Genomic DNA, 25,540 nt, shown 5'->3' on the forward strand with positions numbered 1-25,540 from the left:
TAGAGGAGGATCCAATGCATCCTTGGACAGCCTATAGCTTTATCCTGTTGGTGCCTCTGCATCAAGATCAACTCTACACTCCAATGTTTTCCTGTGGAAACCAATGTCCTGCAGAAATAGATGTTCCTATTATCAGTACCTCAGATGGAAACGGTCTAGTAAGTTGGGGTATTGTGTTCATAAGTGGGTAAAAGGGAAACTTGTCATGTCGAAGATAAATTATCTTATGTGAACGACTACTGCACACAGCTTCAAAGACATTGAAAGTAATCTTGCAGGAGGACTATAAAGCCTAGAGAATTACACATCGCAGATTAGTTCCGATCAAAGCTAGTTCTGTCTGCAGCAGACCTAGCCTTCTACAAATCACCTCCAGCTTTTACCTTGCGACAATGTTATTAGACGGAACCCTGGAGATTCGAATGAACTTCATTATTTAGGCAACTTAATCGTTGACCATCATCTGGGACTGATCTTAAAACATCTGAGATAAGAGCTGAGTATTTTAATTTGCTCTTGCTATTATTGTAAACGAGTATAACTTGTTACTCACTTACATGTTTTCAGTGTTGTAACTTAGATAAATAAATGCTCATCATTTATGAAATGTCCTGCGTCAGTCTCCATATTTAAAACACTGTATCCTAGAACATGGTCGCTTGAGTTTTTGTCAACTAACAACGGGGCAATGCCCCATGCTCAGTTTTAAAATGCTATAATTTGCCCTGCCCTACTGGGGGTGCCCAACTGAAACTGCCTACCATGTGCCATCCCCACTACAGCCGCAGTGTCCCACGTGGGGAGACAAGTTGTAGTTTAACACTTACCGCCGGGTGATTAGATGCCGAGCTTGGGGCAGCTCAGCATCTCCGAAAGTGTTGGGTATTCCCCCTACAGTGACGAAACAGGGGGTGCGTTATGAAGCTATACCCCCTCACCAAACAGCCATGCCCCCTTTTTGAAAGAAGTGCTCTTTCCCTATTGGTGTCACCCTAGAGTGAACACAAGGTGACATATTTTGAATACAAACTCGGAAAAGCTATATTTCCACTGCAAAGTTACTGATACACTGCATCAGTCGTTAAAGCCCATCCATGGTCGCTGATGTACAATAACAACAAGTGGTTCGGTGTCTACTGCAAAATGACTATAGTTCTGCAGAATGCAATGAAGGTAGTAGTAGCAATGAATATAACAAGATGGGGTGTAATAATAATTACTGCCACATTTTACAAGATTTATTTCCTTGCCGTTTAATAAAAAAAAAAAAAAAGCATGCCACTAATGAATGTAAATACTTCTCTCACTGTGTAAGAATAAGCAGCAGCACTGCACACTGAATATCTAGCTCTGTGATCTCTCTAGGAACACATTGGATTACTTTAATCTGAAGAAACACTGGTTTAAGGTACTGGTACAAATGACAAAATTCCTTACACAGTCTTAAAGTTAATATATTTAAAAGAAGAAAAAAAACAACCAGTTGGTAGTTGCCGTAGCTATACAAAACATTTTGTACGTTTTAAAAGTTTGTGACAAAATATCCTTGCAGCCTTCAATATCATCAACAGTAAGTTACTATTAAAAAGATGCATATTGGAGTCTTTCATGCCTTACTTTTTGATCGCCATTTGGTTACATACGCACTAGAGAGCTCTGTGAATAGAGATAATTACACTGAAGTCCAAGGAATCAACTTGCATAAGGGTGACTGCACGTAATATTTAGCATTTAATAATTACAGGATTTGTCCATTTACTTTTAAGGCAAAATCTTCCCTGCCATTTTTGCGTCGCCCTGCTAAAACAGCCGTCCACTTCCTGCCCCCCCAGCGTGTAAAGATGCAGTTCGGCATTCATTCATGCTAGGGAGAGAGCTTGGGGGAAGCCCAGCACGCACGCCTCCAACAGTGACGCCACCAGCCGCCCACGGCCCCTCCTAGTAACATCTGTGGGCCGCACCGCCCATTTAAATGATGTGTGGCCACACCCCCTTTTTTGGACGCGCGCACACACATATGCCCCCCGCAGTTCAGCGCCCTGCCCGTTACAATTTCTAGAGGGCACACTAATGGATTAATGAGCTGCAAAGTAAATCTGTTTACCATGAGAGCAGTTCTACATTGCTCAATGACTGCTGCCCTATTACTGTCAAAGTAAATACAGCAGTAATGGTCAATGAAATCTCTGCAACTATATTTCTCTTGTTTAACTGTGTAGCAAAAACCGCGTTGCTGCCCAAAATTGTGCGCCGTAAGAAAAAAAAATCACTTAATCGGATATGCTTTTATGTCACAGTTACAATGAAAAGGTACTGCTCTGTTTATTAATACCTTTTTTTCTTAATGAAACAATTTTTTTTTTACTCTATTTCGGTCCGCAAATTTCCTCATAGTTGGTACTCTCAGATTATTGGAGTCTTAACCTGGGTACGTCTCATTTTAACAGGTGTGACATTGCATCATTTTCTTTGGTCACCTAAAACTGCCCATAATCAAGGAAACCCAAAAGACAGTCAATGATGCGATTATAAAACTGAAGTTTTAAATAACCTTTTAACAAAAAAATAAAACTCGTAATTGTTACCATTACAAGGGATTGGTGGCTATTTATTCCCTAGAGGCGAGGGTTGGACAATATCATAGAGCGTTGTGACAACACTTAACATTTGGGGCAAAGCCTATAAATCTTCCCCCTTCAAAGAAGATTCAAATGGCTCCACATATAACAGACGGAAGTTTGAGTCCTATATGTTTGCCTTCCTCTGCCATACAACCACTGCTTAATGGGGTAAAACTACAGTTTATGGGATAGTAGCTTTGTTGCATATTTCCAAAAAAGGCGAGTTCTGAGCTATTGGATTATTGCTGCTTTCACTGCAAATTCTCAAGTCCATCCTGCTAGTAAACCAAGTCCATTTTTGGTTTACGTTCCTACAGCCAACGTATTCTGTTGGATTTTGAGGAACTCTGGAATCAAATCAGCAGAGTCATTCTAATTACCACTTCAAGACTAATCACAGGAATAACCAGAGGTTGCTAACCTTCATCCTCAGACAAAAACCCTATTCTATTCCTCAAATCCCATTCAAAATGCATAGACGTCCCCAGAAAGTATTCATTTCTGTGGTACGCACTAGCATACTTAGCGGCAGCATATGCTCCATATATTGGTCATATTCTGAGAACAGTTTGCCACATGTGAACAAGGGGAGACCCAGCGACACTTCAGGTGGGCAAGGAAATATCTCTCATTCATGTGTGTGTTCTCTGATGTCTAAGTAGGTGAGATTTGTAGTCAAATTGTTTTCCACACTGATTACACTTATGAGGCTTCACCCCTGTGTGTTTTCTCTGATGCACAAGAAGTCGAGACCTGTAATTAAAGTCCTTCCCACATTCATTGCATTTATGGGGCTTGTCCCCACTGTGAGTTTTCTGGTGCACTATGAGACGAGATCGATATTCAAACTCCCTTCCACATTCGTTGCATCTATGAGGTTTCTCAACTGAATGTTTCTTCATATGCTCTGCCAGGGCAGGCTCAGAGATGAAACATCTCCCGCACTCTCCACATATATAAGGGGTGGACGATTCCTGGTGTACATCCAGACAGTGTTTGTAAGAAAAATTTGAGTCAAACTCATCAATTTGATCATCTTCATGTATCGTTTCCAAATCTATATAATCCTTTTTGGAATGCAGGTCTTGTTTTCTGCTTTTTCTTTTCAAATGTTGCACATTTTCCCATGATCCATTGTTCTCAGGGATGTACTTCTCATCCAGAGAGAATGGTTTAGGTTGACCACATAGAGAGCTAGAAATTAGATTTGCAACATCGTAAGACTCATTAGTGAAATTAGGGTCAAACTCTTCTTCCTGGTACTCTTGTGGCACATAGGTGCTTTGCAACAGTCCTTCTGTGCTGGCCACTTGGTGAGACTCTTCTAATGTTCTCATCCCAACAGAATCATCTATGGGAACAATATAACGTTAGTTCATCAATTAATAATAGTGCAAAATAATTCACTAAATTGCCTATGCCACCTGATATTTGTGGCTGAACACATGGGCAAGCAAGAATATCACACACCACCTGTAGTCCATGGATGTAATCTCAATTTGCCTATGCTATACGTCTGAGTCACTGTTTATTATTGTGATTGAAAGGCACTTCCTGTAGCCGTATGATCAGACATTACTATTTCTGATGCGCCTCTTGTCAAAAGGAATAATATTTATTTATTTAACTGCAATCAAACCAAATTTACAGTCTTGTGCGTGTATTCCTCAAACACTTACCAAGGTGGGAGTTTTTTTTGTTTGTTTTTTTTTAAATATAGAACTGGTGAAGTGGCCCACAGAAAACAAAAGAACATGCTGTATTCATGATCGTCCAACACGTACGTACTCTGCAATTTCCGCACAGAATTCAATACTTTGCCTTTCTAGCTCAGCTGTGTTTAGGATGCAGCTTAGATCAAAATTACAATGGGCGGGAAATGCCCAAGTGTATAAGACCTTAATAGATAACACACACTATGGGGCATATGTTAAAGGGTCAGAGTTATCTCTGACTTTTTTTTTTTTTTTTTTAAAGGGAGCAATCATTTACCAGGCATGGTTTTGCCTTGTAAATAATGGTCTCTTTAAAAAAACGTCCGAGATCGGTTGGCACCCCACACCTCCAGGAAATTCAGACCCTATTACATACCCTGCATCCGGAAAGTATTCACATCGCTTCACTTTATCCACATTTTAATATGTTACAGCCTTATTCCAAAATGGATATTTTTTTTCCCATCAAAATTGTACACAAAATACCCCATAATGACAAAGTGGAAAACTATTTTTTTTTCAAATTTATAAAAAATTAAAAACTAAGAAATCACATGTACCTAAGTATTTACAGCCTTTGCTCAAAACTTTGTTGATGCACCTATGGCAGCAATTATAGCCTCAAGTCTCTTGGAATATGATGCCATAAACTTGGCACACCTATCTCTGGCCAGTTTTGCCCATTTCTCTTTGCAGTACCTCTCAAGCTCCATCAGGTTGGATGGGAAGCGTCAGTGCACAGCAATTTTCAGATCTCTCCAGAGATGTTAAATCAGATTCAAGTCTGGGCTCTGACTGGGCCACTCAAGTACTTTCTCACAGTTGTCTTGAAGCCGCTCCTTTGATATCTTGGCTGTGTGCTTACGTTCATTGTCCTGCTGAAAGATGAACAGTCACCCCAGTCTGATGTCAAGAGCGCTCTGGAGCAGGTTTTCATCCAGGATGTCTCTGTACATTTCTATATTCATCTTTCCCTCTATCCTGACTAGTCTCTTAGTTCCTGCCACTAAAAAACATCTTCACAGCATGATGCTGCCACCACCATGGTCCACTGTAGGGATGGTATTGGCCTGGTGATGAGCGGTGCCTGGTTTCCTCCAAACAGGACGCCTGGCATTCACACCAAAGAGTTCAATCTTTGTATTATCAGACTAGTGAATTTTGTTTCTCGTGGTCCGAGAGTCTTTCGGGTGCATTTTGGCAAACTCCAGGTGGTCTGCCATGTGCTTTTAACTAAAGGAGTGGCTTCCACCTGGCCACTCTACCATACAGGCCTGATAGGCGGATTGCTGCAGAGATGGTTGTCCTTCTGGAAGGTTCTCCTCTCTCCACAGAGGAATGCTGACAGTGACCATCAGGTTTTTGTCATCTCCCTGACTAGGGCCTTTCTCCCCAGTTTAGACGGTCGGCCAGCTCTAGGAAGAGTCCTGGTGGTTCTGAACTTCTTCCACTTACAGGTGATGGAGGCCACTGTGCTCATTGGGACCTTCAAAGCAGTAGATATTTTTCTGTACCCTTCCACAGATTTGTGCCTTGAGACAATCCAGCCTTGAAGGTCTACAGATAATCCCTTTGACTTCATGCTTGGTTTGTGCCTAGACATGCGCTGTCAAGTGTGGGACCTTGTATAGACAGGTGTGTGCCTTTCCAAATCATGTCCAATCAACTGAATTTACCACAGGTGGACGCCAATTAATATGTAGGAACATCAAGGATAATCAGTGTAAACAGGATGCACCTGAGCTCAATTTTGAGTTTCATGGCAAAGACTGTGAATACTTATGTACATGTGATTTCTTAGTTTTTTATTTTTAATAAATTTGCAAAAACCTTTTTTCACGTTGGCATTATGGGGTATTGTGTGAAGCATTTGAGGGGAAAAAATGAAGCTCTGAATACTTTCCGGATGCACTGTATGCCTCTATAATTTCTTAACGGGAATGAAATCATCTCTGGTGTACATACATTGATGTCCATCTGCTTCTCGATTGTTGCAGGTATTTGATGTAAAACAATTGTATTACACAATGCAGGAAACATTTTTTGGCAAAATCTGAGCAGACTGATCCCTATTGTTCTCCTCTTTATACTACAATATCTTCTGTATATGATGCAGAGTGGTGGACATGTAAAAAGCGGGAGCCTTAAGCTGGGTACACACTGGCCTATACATTGGCCATTTGCTCGAACAGCAGATCCATTGCGAGTCAGCCGGCTTGTGTGTACCACCGATATGTCTGTCAACTATGTCTGTCACAGACATATTGCTCCGGCTGTGCAGCACAGCCGATGGCCAATAAATCTTCAGATACATCGGCGCATCTGGCTGTGTGTACGGGCGGTGGGGGGCAGACGTCACAGCTGGGTGGGCAAATTCAAATGCTCGCCCAGCTGGGTGTCCTGACAGACACATTGAGCAGCCGATCATTAAGTGTGTATGTTTACTTGGATCGGCTGTTTGGTCAGCAGGACAGCGGTTCTGACGATGTGTCGGTCAGGTATGTACGCAGCTTTGTTTTAAGATAGGATCTATGTTAATATGTATAACAAGCAAAATTCTTGATTTGGGTACATACTATATTCTTCCTTTCATTACTCTCGCACACTCCCCTCTCTTATCCAAGTTAGAATTTAAGGAGATTTGACTACTGTGAAGTAGGGAGCTTGGGGGTAATTTTACTTGAGTTCTTTTTTAATGGATTGCTTGAAAGCAGACGGGTACTGACTTATCAACATTCGTTTACAGTCTAAAAGATCTTGCAGGTTTCATTGTTGCAGCAAGACAATAAATGGTTAAAAATAAAAGCAACCCCCCCTCCCTAAGCCATAACCACCACTGGGGCAGTGAGCCTAGGATATTGGAAAGTGGGTTGGAGGGGCTGTGAGAGATCCCCTCTAATTTCCAGTAATCAGCACCAGGATGAACCAGCCAGGGGACTGACAGTATAGCAGGGGTACACACAGCAAGGGGTCCCCTTGCCATAACGGCAACTAGACCCAAATTGGGCTGGAATCCCTATAGTGGGGACTCCTACCACAACATGTTCCCAACCCTCTACCCAAGGACAACCAGCCCTACAACTTGTGTGTGCTGTCTATTTGGGATGTAGTTGGAATCCAGACGGTCAAAATACCAATGCCGGAATCCTGACAGCGCCGTCACAGCTATTCCCACTCCTGGGTGTCCACAACACCTATGGAGTGGGAATAGAACCTGTGGTGAGTGAAGTTTTGTTCCGCTTGCCCCCCTGCTAGCATTCTGATGGTCGGGATTCCAGCGTCGGTATTTTGATTGCCGGATCCCGTACCAAACATCTATTTTAATAGTGATCTACAGTCAGGGAGCATTTGCAGGCAGTAACAGGGGGTTGGTGGCCACTCAAATGCAGGCATGTCGCAAAAATTTCAGGTGAGTGTCACTGCTTGTTACTGCAATCCTGTATGCAGTTATAATGTCACCGGAATCTTACTTCAGATGGCCATGCTGCACAATCATAGGGTTACTCAAAAATAGGATTTTAATTACCTACCAGTAAATCCTTTTCTCGTAGTCCATAAGGGATATTGGGGAGACTTAGTACGACGGGGTATAGACGGGGTCCAATGGAGCCGGTCCTCTTTAAATTTCTTCAACTGGGTGTGCTGGCTCCCCCCCTCTATGCCCCCTCTCACAGGCAATTATAGGTAAAACAGTGCCCGAAGGAGAAAGGACAGCGAGAGAAGGAACATAACAAGGAGTGGTGAGATTTATACACCAGCACACCACTAGCAAACAACCAGCAATGGTTGACAACAAAACAGCAACAGCTGAACAGGTAACAACAGAAGAGAGAACCTGCAGAAAAGTCAACGCACTTAGGCGGGCGCCCAATATCCCTTATCGACTACAAGCAAAGCATTTACTGGTTGGTAATTAAAATCCTATTTTCTCTAGCATCCATATTGGGGGAAACTAGTACGATGGGGACGTCCCAAATCTTCCAGAACGGGCGGGAACGTGCAGAGACTTCTGCAGCACCGCCTGCCCAAACTAGGTATCCTCTTTGGCCAGGGTATCAAACTTGTAAAACTTCACAAAGGTGTTCTTCCCGGACCAGGTAGCAGCTCGGCATAGTTACAAGGCTGAGACTCCACGGGCAGCAGCCCAGGAAGACCCCACCAATCTTGTAGAGTGGGCCTTCAGAGACTGTGGAACAGGAAAGGCTGCCGACACATAGGCCTGTTGGATAGTAAGTTTAAGCTGATGAGCAATGGACTGCTTCGAAGCAGGACAACCCTTCTTCTGTGCATCATGTAGCACGAACAAAGCATCAGTCTTTCTGATTCGAGCCATTCTCTTGATACAGATCTTCAAGGCTCGCACAGCATCCAAAGCCTCCGGAGGAGCAGATGTGTCAGAACTACAATAGGTTGATTCAAGTGGAACGCAGAGATGACCTTCAGCAGGAACTGTTGCCTAGTCCTGAACTCGGCTCTGTCCACAAAAAAGACCAAGTAAGGGCTTTTACACGATAAGGTATAAGGCACCCAATTCTGAGACACGCCTAGCAGAAGCCGGGGCCACCAACATCACAGTCTTCCACGTGAGGTACTTGTCTTCTACCATAATCAGAAATTGCAACCAGGACGACTGTAGAAATTCACAGAACATTCAAGTCCCAGGGTGCCGTGGGCGGCACAAAAGGAAGTTGAATGTGAAGTACCCCTTGCAAGAAGGTCTGAACTTCTGGCAACACTGCCAATTTCTTCTGGAAGAAAATGGAGAGAGCTGAAATCTGGACCTTAATGGAACCCAGACGTAAACCCTTATCCACACCAGCCTGCAGGAAACGGAGGAAACATCCCAAGTGAAACTCTGTAGGTGGATACATGCAGTTCTCGCACCAAGAGACATCTCCTCCAGATAGTGTTTAGACGTCACATGTTTTCTGGCGTGAACCATGGTAGCAATAATCTTTTTGGAAAGGCCCTTGTGAGCAAGGATGTTCCGCTCAACTTCCATGCCGTCAAACGAAGCTGTTATAAGTCCGGGTAGACGAACGGTCCTTGTTGAAGATCTCTTCTCATTGGCAGAGGCCAAGGGTCTTCGATGGACATGCCCAGAAGATCCGCAAACCAAGCCCTCCGGGGCCAATCCGGGACAATCAGAATTGCCTGAACACCTTGATTCCAGATTTGCTTGAGCACCCTTGGGAGCAAGGGGATCGGAGGAAACAGGTAAACCAGCCGGTAAGGTCAAGGCGACGTCAGTGCATCTACTGCCTTCGCCTGAGGGTCCCTGGTTCGTGAGCGATACCAACGAAGCTTCTTGTTGAGTCGAGAAGTGATGTAATTTTGTGGGCAGCCCCACCAGTCGATGATCTGCTGAAACACCTGATGGTGAAGCCCCCACTCTTCCAGGTGGCAATCGCGAGGACTCAGTAAGTCCGCTTCCCAGTTGTCTACTCCCAGGAATGAAGATTGCGGACATGGCTCTTGCGTTTCTTTCTGCCTTTTCCTTCCGCATACAGGCCCTGCTTTTTGTCCCTCCTTGTCGATTGATGTACGCCACCGCCGTGGCGTTGTCCAACTGTACCTGGATCGCGTGATACCTGAGTAAAGGAGAGTCCTGAAGCAGAGCACTGTAGATCACCCAAAGTTCCAGAATGTTGATCGGGATTAGGGCTTCCTGGGCGGACCACCTGCCTTGGAACAGAGCCCCTTGGGTGACAGCGCCCCATCGTCTCAGACTCACATCTGTCGCGAGGAGGATCCAATACTGAATCCCGAAACTTTGACCTTCCAGTAGATTTGAAGACTGCAGCAACCATAGGAGGGAAAACCTTGCCTGAGGTGACAGCCGTATTATCCGGTGCATCTGAAGATGTGATCCGGACCACTTGCTCAGGAGATCCAATTGAAATGTCCTGGCATGGGACCTTCCCTATTGGATCGCCTCATATGAGGCTACCATTTTCCCCAACAATCTTATGCAAAGATGGTTGGATATTCGACAAGGTCGGAGAACCATGCGGACCATCTCCTGAAGTGTTCTCGCTTTGTTCTCCTGGAGGAACTTTCTGGGCCACAGTATCCAGCAACATCCCCAGGAACAGGAGCCACTGAGTCGGCTCCAGGTGGGACTCCACCCATGTTATGAGAGAGGCTGGATAGTGCCGTCGATATGCAACAATAAAAGCTTCATGGATCTTGCTTTAATCAGATCATCCAGGTAAGGGACAACATTGACCCCCTGGACCCATAGCTGGAACATTATTTCCACCATTACCTTCGTGAATCCCCGCGGAGCTGTGGACAGTCCGAAGGGTAGCGCCTGGAACTGGTACTGATTGTCCCATAGGGCAAACCTCAGGGAAGATAGATGAGGATACCAAATCAGAATATGGAGACAGGTGTCCTTGATGTCTAAGGAGACTATGAATTCCTGTTCTCCCAGGACCGCAATCACTGCTCGCAAGGATTCCATATTAAACTTGAAAACCCCTAGGTAACGGTTCAAGGATTTCAGATTCAAAATGGGTCTTACCGAACTGTCCGGCTTCTGTACCACAAACAGGTTGGAGTAATAACCCTTCCCCCATTGTTGTCGTGGCACTGGAACAATGACTTGGGACTGGACCAATTTCAGGATGGCCTGTTGCAGCGTAACTCGTGTGTCCACCAAAGCTGGTAAGCTTGATTTGAAAAATCGTTGGGGAGAAGCACCGTCTAACTCCAGCTTGTAGCCCTGAGAAATGAGGTCCCTTAATCAGGTATCCTGGCAGGACCCTTCCCAGATGCGGCTGAAATGACACAGTCGAGCCCCCACCTCGAGATCCTCTTGGGGTGGGTGGGCAGAGTCAAGGCCAACTTGGTGGAAGCTGAATCAGTGCTCTGATCCTGGGAACAGATAATCGCTGGTTTTCTGGTCTTACCTCTGGTGCCTCTTGTCGCATTAGAGGCACCTCTGGCCTTAGAACGAAATTTGTTAGACCGAAAGGACTGAACAGACGGCCCTGTGTAGGTACGCCTAGCCTGCGGGGCCCCAGAGGGGAGAAACATGGATTTCCACACAGTTACTTTACAAATCCACGTATCCAACTCAACCCCGAAGAGCCATTCCCCAGTAAAGGAGAGAGACTCCACACTGCGCTTGGACTCTGTGTCCGCAATCCACTGACGCAACCACAGGGCCCTGCGCTCCGACACTGCCATGGCAGAGGTCCTAGCATTAATATTGCCCATCTCCTTGAGAGAGTCACACAGGACGCAAGCAGTGTCCTGAAAGTGCCTTAGGAGAGTCACCGTAGTAACCAGGGGCATATCCCGGGAGAAGCCCTCCTGAATTCGAGTAGCCCACATATGAATGGCATGGGTAATCCAGCAACCTAGTACCCGCCTTTGTGATACACCTGCTGCTGTGTAGACAGACTTCAGTGTGGTTTCTATTTTTCTGTCCCCAGGGTTTTTTTTATGGTAAAGGAGCCTGGGGCAGGCAGGGCCGCCTTTTTAGATAGGTGAGAGACTGATACGTCAACAGCTGGGGGTTCCTTCCAGAATTTTCTACCTTCAGGAGCAAATGGGAAAGTGTACAAAAACCTTTTTGACGCTTGGTATTTTTTATCTGGATTTTTCCAGGCTAATTTAAATAGGTCATCTAACTCTGCAGAATCAGGGAAAGTGACACTTTGCTTATTCTGTGCAAAGAAGAACGACTGCTGTGATACAGTGTCCTCTAGAGGGAGTTGTAACACGTTCCGTATAGTTGGAATGAGGGGTTCAATACCCTGGGCAGAAGAGGAATCCCCACTAGTGGGATCCAAGTCCTCCCCATCCTCCTGTATCTTTTCATCTGAATCTAAGAGTAACACGGACAACCCACGTTTTTGTGGTCCCGAGTGAGAGGGGGGCTGTGGAGCATCTGCCCCGGCAGCGAGGTCTGCAACAGCCTGCTACTATAGCTGAGTTTTTTGTGCATTAGCAGTGAGTTGAGATGACATATCAGACATCATAGTTTTAATGGCACCTAGCTAGGAAGGCTGATTGACACTCACACCACTGAGTTGTGAAGATTGGCTGCATTGTTCATAGAAGACAGAATCCGATGTCGAGTGAGAGAATCTGGTGTGACATACATTGCATAATTTTTGTTTTACCAGTTCACAGTAAATCAAATTGACATACACATACACACAGACAAGTAATAAATAACAAGCCTGCCCTAGTGTATGCGAGGAGACAAAAGGGAAGGGGCCAGCACACCTAAGCTAACAGCCCCAGTGAGGCTGCAAGCTAATATTTACAGGGTGAAGCACCTATGATTACTGTCCTATCCATGACACAGATTGCTCTCAATAGCGGCTCTCCCCCTCTGCTACACCCCTGTACCAGTTTTCCAGCATTTTCTGAAAGTCTGGAGGAGCTGTAGGTGTCTGCTGCTGCAGCTATAAGCATAGGAAGGCGCCAAATCGCCGCTGGTACAGCTCTGAGGTAGCTCCGCCCCTCCAATGGCGCCGGAGCTAGTGTTTTTTTTATACTGGCAATGTCTCCCAAATAGCTTAAAAACATGACACCAGTGCTACTTTAAGTCAACGCTAGCCAGTGTATACCAGGGGGTATAGTGGGTCCCCCCCCAAAGAGGGTCCGGTATGCCCTCCCTGTGTGTCAGCCGCACCTTGATCCGGGGGACCGCCCTAGCGGGGCCTCCGGTTTGTACTCACCCCTGTCTTCACCTTCACGCTAATGTTAGGGGTGCGCAGCGTGCTGCGATTGTGACCGCCAAAGTGCAGTGGTCCTGCAGCGGGGAAGCGGCTCTGATACCTCGCATGGCTGGTGACCGCCCCCCCCCCACCCCCTCCCTAACTCCCACGGAGGTATGCGGTTGCCCAAACAGTATACCGAAAATAATACGTTTTAAAATAAACTGAAGAAAACTCTGGATCTTGCAGAGTGTGCATTCTCTCTTGAGGGTACTTTTTTCTAAACTGCCTGTGGGAGGGGGCATAAAGGGGAGGAGAGAGCACACCCGGCTGAAGAACAATAAAGTGCACCGGCTCCTTTGGACCCCATCTATACCCCATTGTACTAAGTCTCCCTAATATCTCTTATGGATGCTAGAGAAAGTTTGATGATTGACCAATGTGTGGTTGCATCCTCAAATACAAACGGTAGATCTGAGACGCAGTGCAAATCCTGGACGCTACCATATTTGCATATTATCGTATGGCACTGCAGCTGTGACTGCATTTGCCAACATCTCTGAATAAGGACAGACATTATTCAGTGGAAAAGTTCTGCTTGGTTAACCAAATAGCCGACTTTTTGCACAATTCAGCTTGCCACTTCAAGAGGCTGCAAGGTAAAATGTGCTAGCCCGAAAGAAGAAACAACTGAATTGCTCCGTTGGGTGCCCCTTTATTAGGGTGGCCAAAAAACAACTGAATTACCCCACAGACTCTCTCGAGCTTTGAAGAAGAATCAGATTTTTTATTTTTGGAATTTAGTTGAAAATGCAAGGAAAGCCCTCAAGGGGCTTTTCTTTTTTTAATTAAAAAATAAAAACAGGAATTGCTAATGATACTGTACAGTGCATTAGATCTAGAGAAAACTGCAGGCAACAGTAAAATGAAGTGATGCCATAAAAAATGCAAATATTGAGACGCTAGGAACACTGATAATAGTGATACTGCTACTCTGTTCTATTCTCTATTAAATTGTAGGGAGTTTCTACTTTAGTTCAGTAGTGAGTGAAGCGTTTGTGTGGAGAATTCACAGTATAAGGGCACCATCTACTCACACACCAGTACTGCCTGGACCTTGTACTGAGTAACAGAGCCATCAATGCAATCAATGGGAATCAGTCATATGACAGTCAACTGTTTGCAGTACTCATAGGTCAACAACACTGCCAGGAACAGAGGGAAACCAAGGTCTTCATAATGCTGCCAATACCAAAGTAAATCTGGCACATTTAATTCACATCTCTCAAATTTTCATGAGGTCACTAGAAGTCAAGGAGCATCACTTTGTGGGGCAGTGACAAGGTGAACTGGTCTGTGGCTCTGGCTGACAGGGATACTTACAGCATGCAGCACCCCTGTGATAGGTCCTCACCTGTGATGTCAGTGATTCTCTCCTCCTCATCCTTCAGCTTACTCCCCTCATCAGTCTCCTCCACTTGCTCAACAGTCAGTATGTGGTCCGTAACCTCACCTGTACAATGCAGTACAATGCTGATCATAACTTTGGTCACATAAAATTCCTTTCAGATTCAACAGGTTTATGAACATACATTTGGGAGCACCGGAAGGTTGCGCTTTGTTTATTACTACACTGAAAACTTAGGACACAACATTAAACATTATTTATGTATGGTCTAGACCAGGCATTCCCAAACACGATCCTCAAGGCACACCAACAGTGCAGGTTTTAGTGATATCCAGGCTGCAGCACAGATGGTTAAATCAAAATAAATGAGCTACTAATTAAGTCCGCTGTGCTGAAGCCTGGATATCCCTAAAACCTGCACTGTTAGTGTGCCTTGAGGACCATGGTTGGGAATGCCTAGTCTAGACCAAGCACATACAGTAATATAGTCATATACAGAATCTAACAAACATGTTTTAATATATGAAACTGGATGCATCCTGCACTTTTACTGAAATAACAGGATACAAGTCTGCCATCTTACTGGCGCAGCACTGTGGCTTCCTACACTCTGATCCCTTCCTTCCTAGGCCCCTGTCTTTCACGGTTATTCTCCTGGCCCTAACTTTCCACTGGTGGCCAGTTCCTTACCAGGCTACTTCCATGCCTAGGGAATGCTGCCATTGATGGAGCAAGATATAGGCTAATAGTGTGAGAAAATCTGCTGCAGTCTGCAGATTTATTTTTTCATTTTTCACTGGCGCACCCCTGGTGTCAGCAGGTCTGGATGCCACTTGTGGTTCTCATTGTGATGGCATGCCCTGGAAACCATTATAGACACAGAGAAATTCTTGTACCTGCAGCGCTCCAAGGACTAGATGTATTAATTTTTTATTTTTTTTACACCATTACCCTGTACCCACTGCTACATGGGTAGAAGATGAGCCTTTGTGCTATTGGCACTATGGCTTGATATACCTGGCAGGGGGGCACACTTTTTATGAGTCTGACACCCAAAGTGCTGTTTTCCAGAATACATATTTGTATTTATTTAGTCTGCTTGTATGCTACTGACTTATGTATGCTGTTTTTCTCAGTCTATAGGGCTGTGGAGTACAGTGATGCCTTACTGTAGACAAATCACATGGCCCTATGTGGGCACTGCCATTATGTAGTGTTAGGACTGCTGCTATCGGAGAAGCCTTGACGCGGCCAGCAGCTAAACATGTCTTTGCAAACGCATGTGACCAATTTCTCTGAAATTCTATTACCAGATAGGTTCAGGTATTGTCACAGGTAATTTTTAGTGTGCTGGGGGTATACCTAGGGGGAAAAAAGCCACCCTCCCCCCCCCCCCCCCCCCCCACCAGGTCTGCTGATTTATACAAACAATGTATTATTTGATTTTAAAATTTCTCAATGAAAACTTTTTGTCTAGAGGTGCCGTCAAAAAAATACTGATACTCTAGGGCGGCATGATTCCTAAAAGTGTGTGAACCACTGCACTAGTGTATCTAAAATAACATGTAAAATATATTTTTAAAATTGTCGAGTAGTAAGATTTTCTATGTAGGGAGCACTGATGTCACTCCAGGACATACAGATTACCTTGTACATGCACCTTACTCTCTATTACATCACATGTGTGTATTAGAAGGTATATCACAGTCCCCAACTGTAACCAATAAAGAATATAATGTCCCTTCTATATAGTCACAGAATACCTCCGCTTGAAATAGAATGTTGTACATCACATAGTAAATAATTCCTATTAATATATCTTATTTAAAATATATTCTCTGTTTATGTAGGACATACAATTTACATGCACACACCTCTTTAGCTTAATGTGTACGTCTTGGTGCTTGGAACATAGGAAGACAAAATGACTATTCTAAGTTCCCAGAGTGGTCCCCAGGCAATGAACCGAGAACACAACAAGCCTGTTAAGGCTATTGGTAAATAGTGCATCGTATATTCAACGACTCACCATGTAATTGGGAAACTACCCTAATAAAATAAATACAAATAAATCTAATTGACCATGATGGTTTGATCATTTAATGCTGTACATTACCCATCTCCCACAAAGCAGTTTTGCATGTGTACAGGGAAGTACACGAGAGATGTATACTTAATTTCTAAGCAACCTGACTAGATTGCTTAGAAATTAAGCACGGATCTCTCTGTGTATATGCCCTCATAGCAATAGCGACGCGCATGGCCGCACATCGCTATCGGTGACTCTAGATTGGCTAGATCTAGACATGCCAAATCTAAATTGCTCATTTCAACGCTGGAGAGGTGAGCGTTCTCCCCCCACCACCATCACCTCGCTCAGCACACATCGAGTGCTGAGCAGGGGAGAGATGTGTGCGGAGCGTTCTGTGCTAGATAGCTCAGCACACATCTCTCTGCACATCGGTACATGTGTACGCCCCTTAAGAGATGTACAGATATCTAAGCTACACAGTACCATGTCAATAATGCTCCGTGACTGCCTGTTTGCACGGCGTGTCTTACAAGCATTATAGAGTCATATGCATTTCAGCTGCGTCTCCATTTGTGGTACGTAACAGGCAGTTGCAGTTTAAGAGAGGCCAGGGCCAGTGTGCAGGCTTCATGTGGACCACCTCCTCCCTGGCTTTGTGCAAGAGTCTATGATGTATGTGAAGGTCTCTGGTAACATGGTGCCTGTGACATCATCCCAAAGACATCTCTATGGGTACATGCACAAATCTCCTGGAAAATGGCTGTCATTGCATATTTCCCTGTGGTATCTGTCTGCAGTGCCGGCGAAGCCAGACTCTGGAGGGTTAAGTATAATTATATGGATGCAGAGTGCGTGGTGTGGGCCCCCCTGGACCCAGGGGTACATAAGCACTGCACACCCTGCACCCATTAAAAATATGCCAACAATAACTGGCCTAGGCAGTGTCTACAGAATTGCGGCCATGCAGAGTTGGATAGAATCGTAAATACACCCGTTTCCAGGAGTACCATTTGCACCAAGTACAGGCTGGTGTCAGTACGCCCTGATGATATGGATGGCAGCTATCAAACTAAGCAGATGGCAGATGGATAGGGGTGGTCCGCCACAAATGATTTGTACAATTCTGTATACTGGCAGAAATACACATTTAGTTCTGCACAGTGCAGGAGCAATTACGTTGTGTGTAACTCTGCATCATCCCCACTGTTCTAGCTACAGTCCAGTAAGGGGGAGGGAAAGGAGTCCAGAAACTGGGGACAGTGACAAAAGTGATTAATGACAGCAGTGCTGTACATGTAGCCCGGGATTCCTAATAAACCAGCATGTCAGGAAATCTACAGTAATGGTCAGCTATTTCCCACTCACCAACGGGAATGTTTGGTGAAAGTGCTATAGGGTCAATATCCTCTTTACTGTTTGCATCCTCCTCTGCATCCTTTATTGACACGCATTCTACATCTTCCTCCAGCAAATCTGTGAGAATAAAACATAAGCACTTACTCAGGGAAAGGGCGCAATGTAGGACAAAAACAGTGATAATGTCCACAACCAGAATGATAGGTGTACATTCCCAGTTACATGTAGTGAGCAGGTAATTAGGTGAAAAAAAATCTGTATAGGATTAAAAAAGGACAAAGGACCATCACCTTATAATGCAGTAAAAAAACAAACAAACAAACAAACAAACAAACAAACAAACAACAACTCAGGGTTATCTGATTATTATGGAGCCACACTCCTAGCTCTTCTCCATGTGGAATGTTGCCAGTATTTACCCAATATTTCAACAAGTAGTATAACAATAGTGTGTAACATGTTATGGTGAATTGGTGGAACATGCAAGAAAAATTGATAAACAGCATACCAGAAAAAGGAGATTTATGGTAGACTTACCATGGTTAAATCTCTTTCTGGGGGGTACACTGGATTCCACAGGGAATAACATCGGGGTGTAGAGTTGGATCTTGATCCGAGGCACCAACAGGCTAAAGCTTTGACAGTTCCCCGGATGCACTGCACCGCCTCCTCTATAGCCCCACCTCCAGGCACTGGAGCTGAGTTTTGTTAACCTGTCCAATGCAGTAGCAGGTAAAAGACGGTAGATGTTAATCACATAGAACCACGTTCTCACGACATGAGAAGGGACTAGCGGCTAATGCCATACAAACCCAAAGAAGCTAAGTGTGCGTCAAGGTGGGCACCCTGTGGAATCCAGTGTGCCTCGCAGAAAGATTTAACCATAGTAAGTCTACCATAAATCTCCTTTTCTGCAGCGGGGTACACTGGTATTCCACAGGGAATAACATCGGGGATGTCCTAAAGCAGTTCCTCATGGGAGGGGACGCACTGTAGCGGTTATAAGAACCCGGCGTCCAAAGGAAGCATCCTGGGAGGCGGAAGTATCAAAAGGCATAGAACCTAATGAACGTGTTCACCGAGGACCACGTAGCCGCCTTGCACAATTGTTCGGTGGATGCGCCACGGCGAGCCGCACAAGAAGGTCCAACAGACAGAGTAGAATGGGCCTTGATAGCAGCAGGAGCTGGTAGTCCAGCCAGCGCATAAGCTTGTGCAATCACCATTCTAATCCATATGGCCAAAGTTTGCTTATTCGTAGGCCAGCCACGTTTGTTAAAACCAAAAAGGAGAGGCAGTCCTCTCCACGTAAATACGAAGAGCCCATACCACATCCAAAGACTCTTGCAGGGCATTCAAGACAATAGACCGATCGGGAAGCTGAATCCATAAAATACCCTGAGTGAAAGTATGAACGTCAGGAATACACGCAATTTTTCTCTGAAACCACACCGACAAGGCCGATATACGAACCTCGAGGGAGGCCAGACGAAGACCTAAGTCTAGGCCTTGTTGCAGAAAAGCCAAAAGTATGGAAGTTCTGAACGCATATGCATCATAATTCTTAGCAGCACACCAGGTGAAGTAAAAATTCCAAACCCTGTAATGGATCCGTGCAGAAGCCGGTTTGCGGGCCTTCAACATAGTTTGAATAACCGCCTTGGAGAATCCTTTGGCCCTCAGGAGTGAAGCCTCAAGAGTCACGCTGTCAAAGCCAGTCTGGTCAGGTCCGGGTAGACACAAGGGTCCTGAACGAGGAGGTCTGGGCGTTGAGGAAGTAGTAGACCCTGCAGGTCTGAGAACCAATGCCGTCTGGGCCACGCTGGAGCGACTAGAAGTAGTATTGCTCCTTCTTGCTTGAACTTCCGTATTACCCTGGGCAGGAGTGACACTTGAGGGAACACGTGTGACAGCCGAAAGTTCCATGGAATTGCTAGTGCGTCCACGAACGCTGCTTGAGGATCCCTTCTCCTTGATCCAAAGACCGGAACCTTGTGTTTGTCCACTAGGAGTTGAAAGACTTCCGGATGAAACTCTCACCACTACAATCCATTCTGAATGCAGCGGCGAGACTTATCTTCCTCGCTAGACGTTCATCGTCTGCAGATCCACTCTGTCAGTCCCTCCATTGGTTACCTGTACTCTACCGCATTCAATATAAAATACTTTTACTCACACACAAGGCCATTAACCAAACTACACCAACGTACATCACTTCGCTTATCACAAAATATCTCCCAACCCGACCTCTTCGCTCTTCACAAGACCTGCGTCTCTCATCCACACTCATTACTCGCTCCCACTCACGACTGCAGGACTTTCATCGGGCTGCACCCACTCTGTGGAATGCCCTACCACGCACAATAAGACTCTCCTCTAGTCTCCAAACCTTCAAGCGTTCCCTCAAAACTCACCTCTTTAGGCAAGCGTATCAAATTCCTGAACCGCCCACATAACTTTCATAAACCTTCCTATCAAATTACATCCACTCTGTACAGTCCACACATATCCTCACGTCTGTTCATTCTATGCAATAGATAGCACCTTTCCTTGTGTACATATGCCTATTTCCCTATAGATTGTAAGCTTGCGAGCAGGGCCTTCCTACCTCTATGACTGTTATCACCCAGTTTGTTATTGTTATTTCAAATTGTAAAGCGCAACGGAATTTGCTGCGCTATATAAGAAACTGTTAATAAATAATAAATAATGAAGACTCCACTCTCCGGCGTGCACATACTGACGACTGAGGAAATCCGCTTCCCAGTTGAGGACTCCCGGAATGAATACTTAGTGTTTACGCTAGGCAGTTTTAGCAGGGCGCCGCGCCCTGCCCGATTTTTTAAGGGCAAAACCCGCCTTGCCCTTTCTGCGGCGCCCTGCTAAACTGCCGCCCGCTTCCTGCCCTCACAGCGTGTAAAGATGCCACGCGCCATTCACGCTGAGAGCGCGCTTCGGGGAAGCCCAGCACCTCCGTAGGTGCTGGGCACGCCCCCAACAGTGACGCCGCCGGCCGCCCACGCCCCCTTTTTTTACCCGCAATGACCCCGCCCCCTATTTTGCATGGCCGTGCCTCCTATTCGCCGCGCGCGCACGCTAGTGCCCCTCTAGATCCGGCACCCTGCCCTGCCCGGATTCTAGAGTGAACACTAAATACTGCCGATATTGCTGGCAGATGGCGCTCCGCCCAACAAAGGATTTTTGACACTTCAATCATTGCCATGCGGCTTCGAACGCCGCCTTGATGATTTATGTACACCACCGTGGTGGCGTTGTCTGATTGTACTTGAACAGGCATGTTCTGTACCAGAAGCAGGGCCAGTGTCAATGCATTGAACACTGCACGCAATTCCAGAATGTTTATCGGGAGGAGAGATTCCTCCCTGGTCCACCAACCCTGGAGAGTGTTGCTTTAACACCACGCCCCCAACCTCGCAGACTGGCGTCCATTGTCAGGAGGACCCAGTTGGAGATCCAGAAGGGACGGCCCTTACTCAGTTGTTGGTCCTGTAGCCACAGGTTCATTGACAGACGAACCTCCGGAGTCAAAGAGATCATTTGAGACATGATCCGTTGAGGCAGACCGTCTCACTTGGAAAGAATTAACCTCTGCAGAGGGCGGGAATGAAATTGAGCTTACTCTACCATGTCGAAAGCTGACACCATGAGGCCTATTACTTACATCGCTGAGTGTATCGACACTCTTGGGCGAGAGAGGAAGTATCTGATCCTGTCCTGAATTTTCAGGACTTTCTCTGGAGGCAGACACAATCTCTGGTTGTGTGTGTCCAGCAGTGCCCCCAATTGCACCATGCTCTGAGCAGGGACCAGCGAGGACTTTTTCCAGTTGATGAGCCACCCGTGGGCTTGTAGGAACTGGACCGTCAGTTCCAGATGACTGAGGAGAACATCTTGGGAGTTCGCCAGGATCAGCAAGTCGTCCAGATACGGCAGGATCCTGATGGCGGAGAAGGGCCCTCATCACAGCCATGACATTGGTAAAGATCAGAGGGGCCGTGGCCAGGCAAAATGGCAGAGCCTGGAACTGATAATGTAGGTTGCAGACAGCAAACCGCAAAAATAGCTGATGCGATAAGGCAATAGGTATATGCAGGTAAGCATCCTGTATGCCAGGGATACCATATAGTCCTCGGGTTCCATTCCCAGTACAACAGAGAACAGAGTTTCCATACGGAATTCGGACACTTTCACAAATTTGTTCAATGATTTGAGGTTGCGTATAGGCCGGAAGAACCCATTTGGCTTTGGAACAAGAAACAGGGTCGAATGATATCCCCTGCCTCTCTGGGACAGAGGTACCAGCACAACCACTCCTGTGTCAAGGAGGGATCGCACAACCAAGCGTAGAGCTTTCGCTTTCAATGGATCCGAAAGGATAACCGTTGAGCAAAACTGGCGAGGGGGGACGTCTCTTGAAAGAGATTGCGTACCCGCGAGAGACAACGTCCCACACCCAGGCGTCCGAAGTGGTCTTTAATCAGGCCTGGGCGAACTGCAGAAATTGGCCTCCCACCCTGGGGTCCCCCAGGAGGAGGTCCGCCCCATCATGCAGCAGGCTTGTCTTGTTTGGAAGCAGGCTGACGGGCGGCCCAGGATTATTTAGATTTGGACATAGTGGTTTTGGAAGCACGAGCCTGTCTCGGGTACACCTGACCTTTTGCTTTCCCTGGAGGTCGAAAGGAACGAAAAGTGGTACTCTTAGCCTTCGGAGCCGAAGGAATAGTAGCTGGGAGAAATGCAGTCTTAGCAGTCGCCAAGTCAGTCACAATCTTGTTCAGATCCTCCCCAAAAAGGATGTCTCCCTTAAAAGGGAGCACCTCCAAGATCTTTTTAGAGTCCAGGTGCACCTTCCAGGACCTTAACCACAGAATCCGGCGAGCCAGGATAGACATAGTAGACGCCTTGGCCGCCGTACCACCAGCCTATGAGGCCGCCTCCTGAATATAGTGGGAGGCTGTGGTAATATAAGACAGATATTGTCTGGTGGTGACATAGACTTCAGGCATCCCTCCACACGCTTATCCGTCAGTTCCTTCAGTGTGGTGACAGTGGTGACAGGCAGAGTAGATGACACCACAAGACGGGCGACATGAGAGTCCACCGGCGGTGGAGTTTCCCACTTGTTACTCAACTCCGCAGGGATAGGATAACGAGCTAGCATCTTTTTAGACAGGGAAAACGAGTTTTATGGTAAGAACTTACCTTTGTTAAAACTCTTTCTGCGAGGTACACTGGGATCCACAAGGAAAGACATAGGGGTGTAGAGTAGGATCTTGATCCGAGGCACCAACAGGCTCAAAAGCTTTGACTGTTCCCAGAATGCATAGCGCGCTTCCTCTATAACCCCGCCTCCCTGCACAGGAGCTCAGTTTTTAGTTAACCAGCCCAATGCAGTAGCAGGAAAAGAGACGACAACGGTTAGTAGCCACATACACCACACTCTCACGACAAGAGAAGTGTCAGCAGCTAATGCCATACCAACCCAAAGAAGCTAAGTGCGTCAGGGTGGGCGCCTTGTGGAGCCCAGTGTACCTCGCAGAAAGTTTTAACAAAGGTAAGTTCTTACCATAAAAAAAATAAGAATTTACTCACCGGTAATTCTATTTCTCGTAGTCCGTAGTGGATGCTGGGAACTCCGTAAGGACCATGGGGAATAGCGGGCTCCGAAGGAGGCTGGGCACTCTAGAAAGATATATGACTACCTGGTGTGCACTGGCTCCTCCCACTATGACCCTCCTCCAAGCCTCAGTTAGGACACTGTGCCCGGACGAGCTGACATAATAAGGAAGGATTTAGAATCCCGGGTAAGACTCTTACCAGCCACACCAATCACACCGTACAACTCATGATACTATATCCAGTTTGACAGTATGAAAACAACTGAGCCTCTCAACAGATGGCTCAATAATAACCCTTTAGTTAACAATAACTATTTACAAGTATCGCAGACAATCCGCACTTGGGATGGGCGCCCAGCATCCACTACGGACTACGAGAAATAGAATTACCGGTGAGTAAATTCTTATTTTCTCTGACGTCCTAGTGGATGCTGGGAACTCCGTAAGGACCATGGGGATTATACCAAAGCTCCCAAACGGGCGGGAGAGTGCGGATGACTCTGTAGCACCGAATGAGAGAACTCCAGGTCCTCCTCAGCCAGGGTATCAAATTTGTAGAATTTTGCAAACGTGTTTGCCCCTGACCAAGTAGCTGCTCGGCAAAGTTGTAAAGCCGAGACCCCTCGGGCAGCCGCCCAAGATGAGCCCACCTTCCTTGTGGAATGGGCATTGACAGATTTTGGCTGTGGCAGGCCTGCCACAGAATGTGCAAGCTGAATTGTACTACAAATCCAGCGAGCAATAGACTGCTTAGAAGCAGGAGCACCCAGCTTGTTGGGTGCATACAGGATAAACAGCGAGTCAGATTTTCTGACTCCAGCTGTCCTGGAAACATATATTTTCAGGGCCCTGACAACGTCTAGCAACTTGGAGTCCTCCAAATCCTTAGTAGCCGCAGGCACCACAATAGGCTGGTTCAGGTGAAACGCTGACACCACCTTAGGGAGAAATTGGGGACGAGTCCTCAATTCTGCCCTATCCATATGGAAAATCAGATAAGGGCTTTTACAAGATAAAGCCGCCAATTCTGACACTCGCCTGGCTGAAGCCAAGGCCAATAACATGACCACTTTCCACGTGAGATATTTCAGATCCACGGTTTTTAGTGGCTCAAACCAATGTGATTTTAAGAAACTCAACATCACGTTGAGATCCCAAGGTGCCACAGGAGGCACAAATGGGGGCTGAATATGCAGCACTCCTTTCACAAATGTCTGAACTTCAGGTACTGAAGCTAGTTCTTTTTGAAAGAAAATCGACAGAGCTGAGATCTGTACTTTAATGGAGCCTAGTTTTAGGCCCATATTCACTCCTGCTTGCAGGAAATGCAGAAATCGACCTAGTTGAAATTCCTCTGTTGGGGCCTTTTTGGCCTCGCACAATGCAACATATTTCCGCCATATGCGGTGATAATGCTTTGCTGTAACATCTTTCCTTGCCTTAATAAGCGTAGGAATGACTTCTTCCGCAATACCCTTATCCTTTAGGATCCGGTGTTCAACCGCCATGCCGTCAAACGCAGCCGCGGTAAGTCTTGGAACAGACAGGGCCCCTGCTGTAGCAGGTCCTGTCTGAGCGGTAGAGGCCACGGGTCCTCTGAGAGCATCTCTTGAAGTTCCGGGTACCACGCTCGTCTCGGCCAATCCGGAACCACGAGAATGGTGTTTACTCCTCGCTTTCTTATTATTCTCAATACCTTTGGTATGAGAGGCAGAGGAGGGAACACATAAACCGACTGGTACACCCACGGTGTCACTAGAGCGTCCACAGCTACCGCCTGAGGGTCCCTTGACCTGGCGCAATATCTTTTTAACTTTTTGTTGAGGCGGGACGCCATCATGTCCACCTGTGGTTTTTCCCAACGGTTTACCAGCATCTGGAAGACTTCTGGATGAAGTCCCCACTCTCCCGGGTGGAGGTCGTGTCTGCTGAGGAAGTCTGCTTCCCAGTTGTCCACTCCCGGAATGAACACAGCTGACAGTGCTAGTACATGATTCTCCGCCCATCGGAGAATTCTTGTGGCTTCTGCCATCGCCATCCTGCTTCTTGTGCCGCCCTGTCGATTTACATGGGCGACTGCCGTGATGTTGT

The 25,540-nt window shown here is 46.2% G+C and overlaps 1 protein-coding gene across 1 annotated transcript in view; it reads right to left on the reverse strand.

The window, feature by feature from the left end:
- Positions 1–1,223: 1,223 nt before the first annotated feature.
- Positions 1,224–25,540, reverse strand: part of LOC134949168 (zinc finger protein 888-like) — a 104,764-nt gene continuing 80,447 nt past the window's right edge. The window contains exons 5-7 of the mRNA XM_063937590.1: positions 17,820–17,927; positions 14,429–14,527; positions 1,224–3,972 (exon numbers count right to left, since the gene is read on the reverse strand). Of these exons, the coding sequence (XP_063793660.1) occupies positions 3,254–3,972; positions 14,429–14,527; positions 17,820–17,927 (926 nt within the window). The 3' untranslated portion in view covers positions 1,224–3,253. The remainder of the gene's footprint in view (positions 3,973–14,428; positions 14,528–17,819; positions 17,928–25,540) is intronic.

This window comes from Pseudophryne corroboree, chromosome 8 (genome assembly GCF_028390025.1).
Source record: "Pseudophryne corroboree isolate aPseCor3 chromosome 8, aPseCor3.hap2, whole genome shotgun sequence".
Lineage (NCBI taxonomy): Eukaryota > Metazoa > Chordata > Amphibia > Anura > Myobatrachidae > Pseudophryne > Pseudophryne corroboree.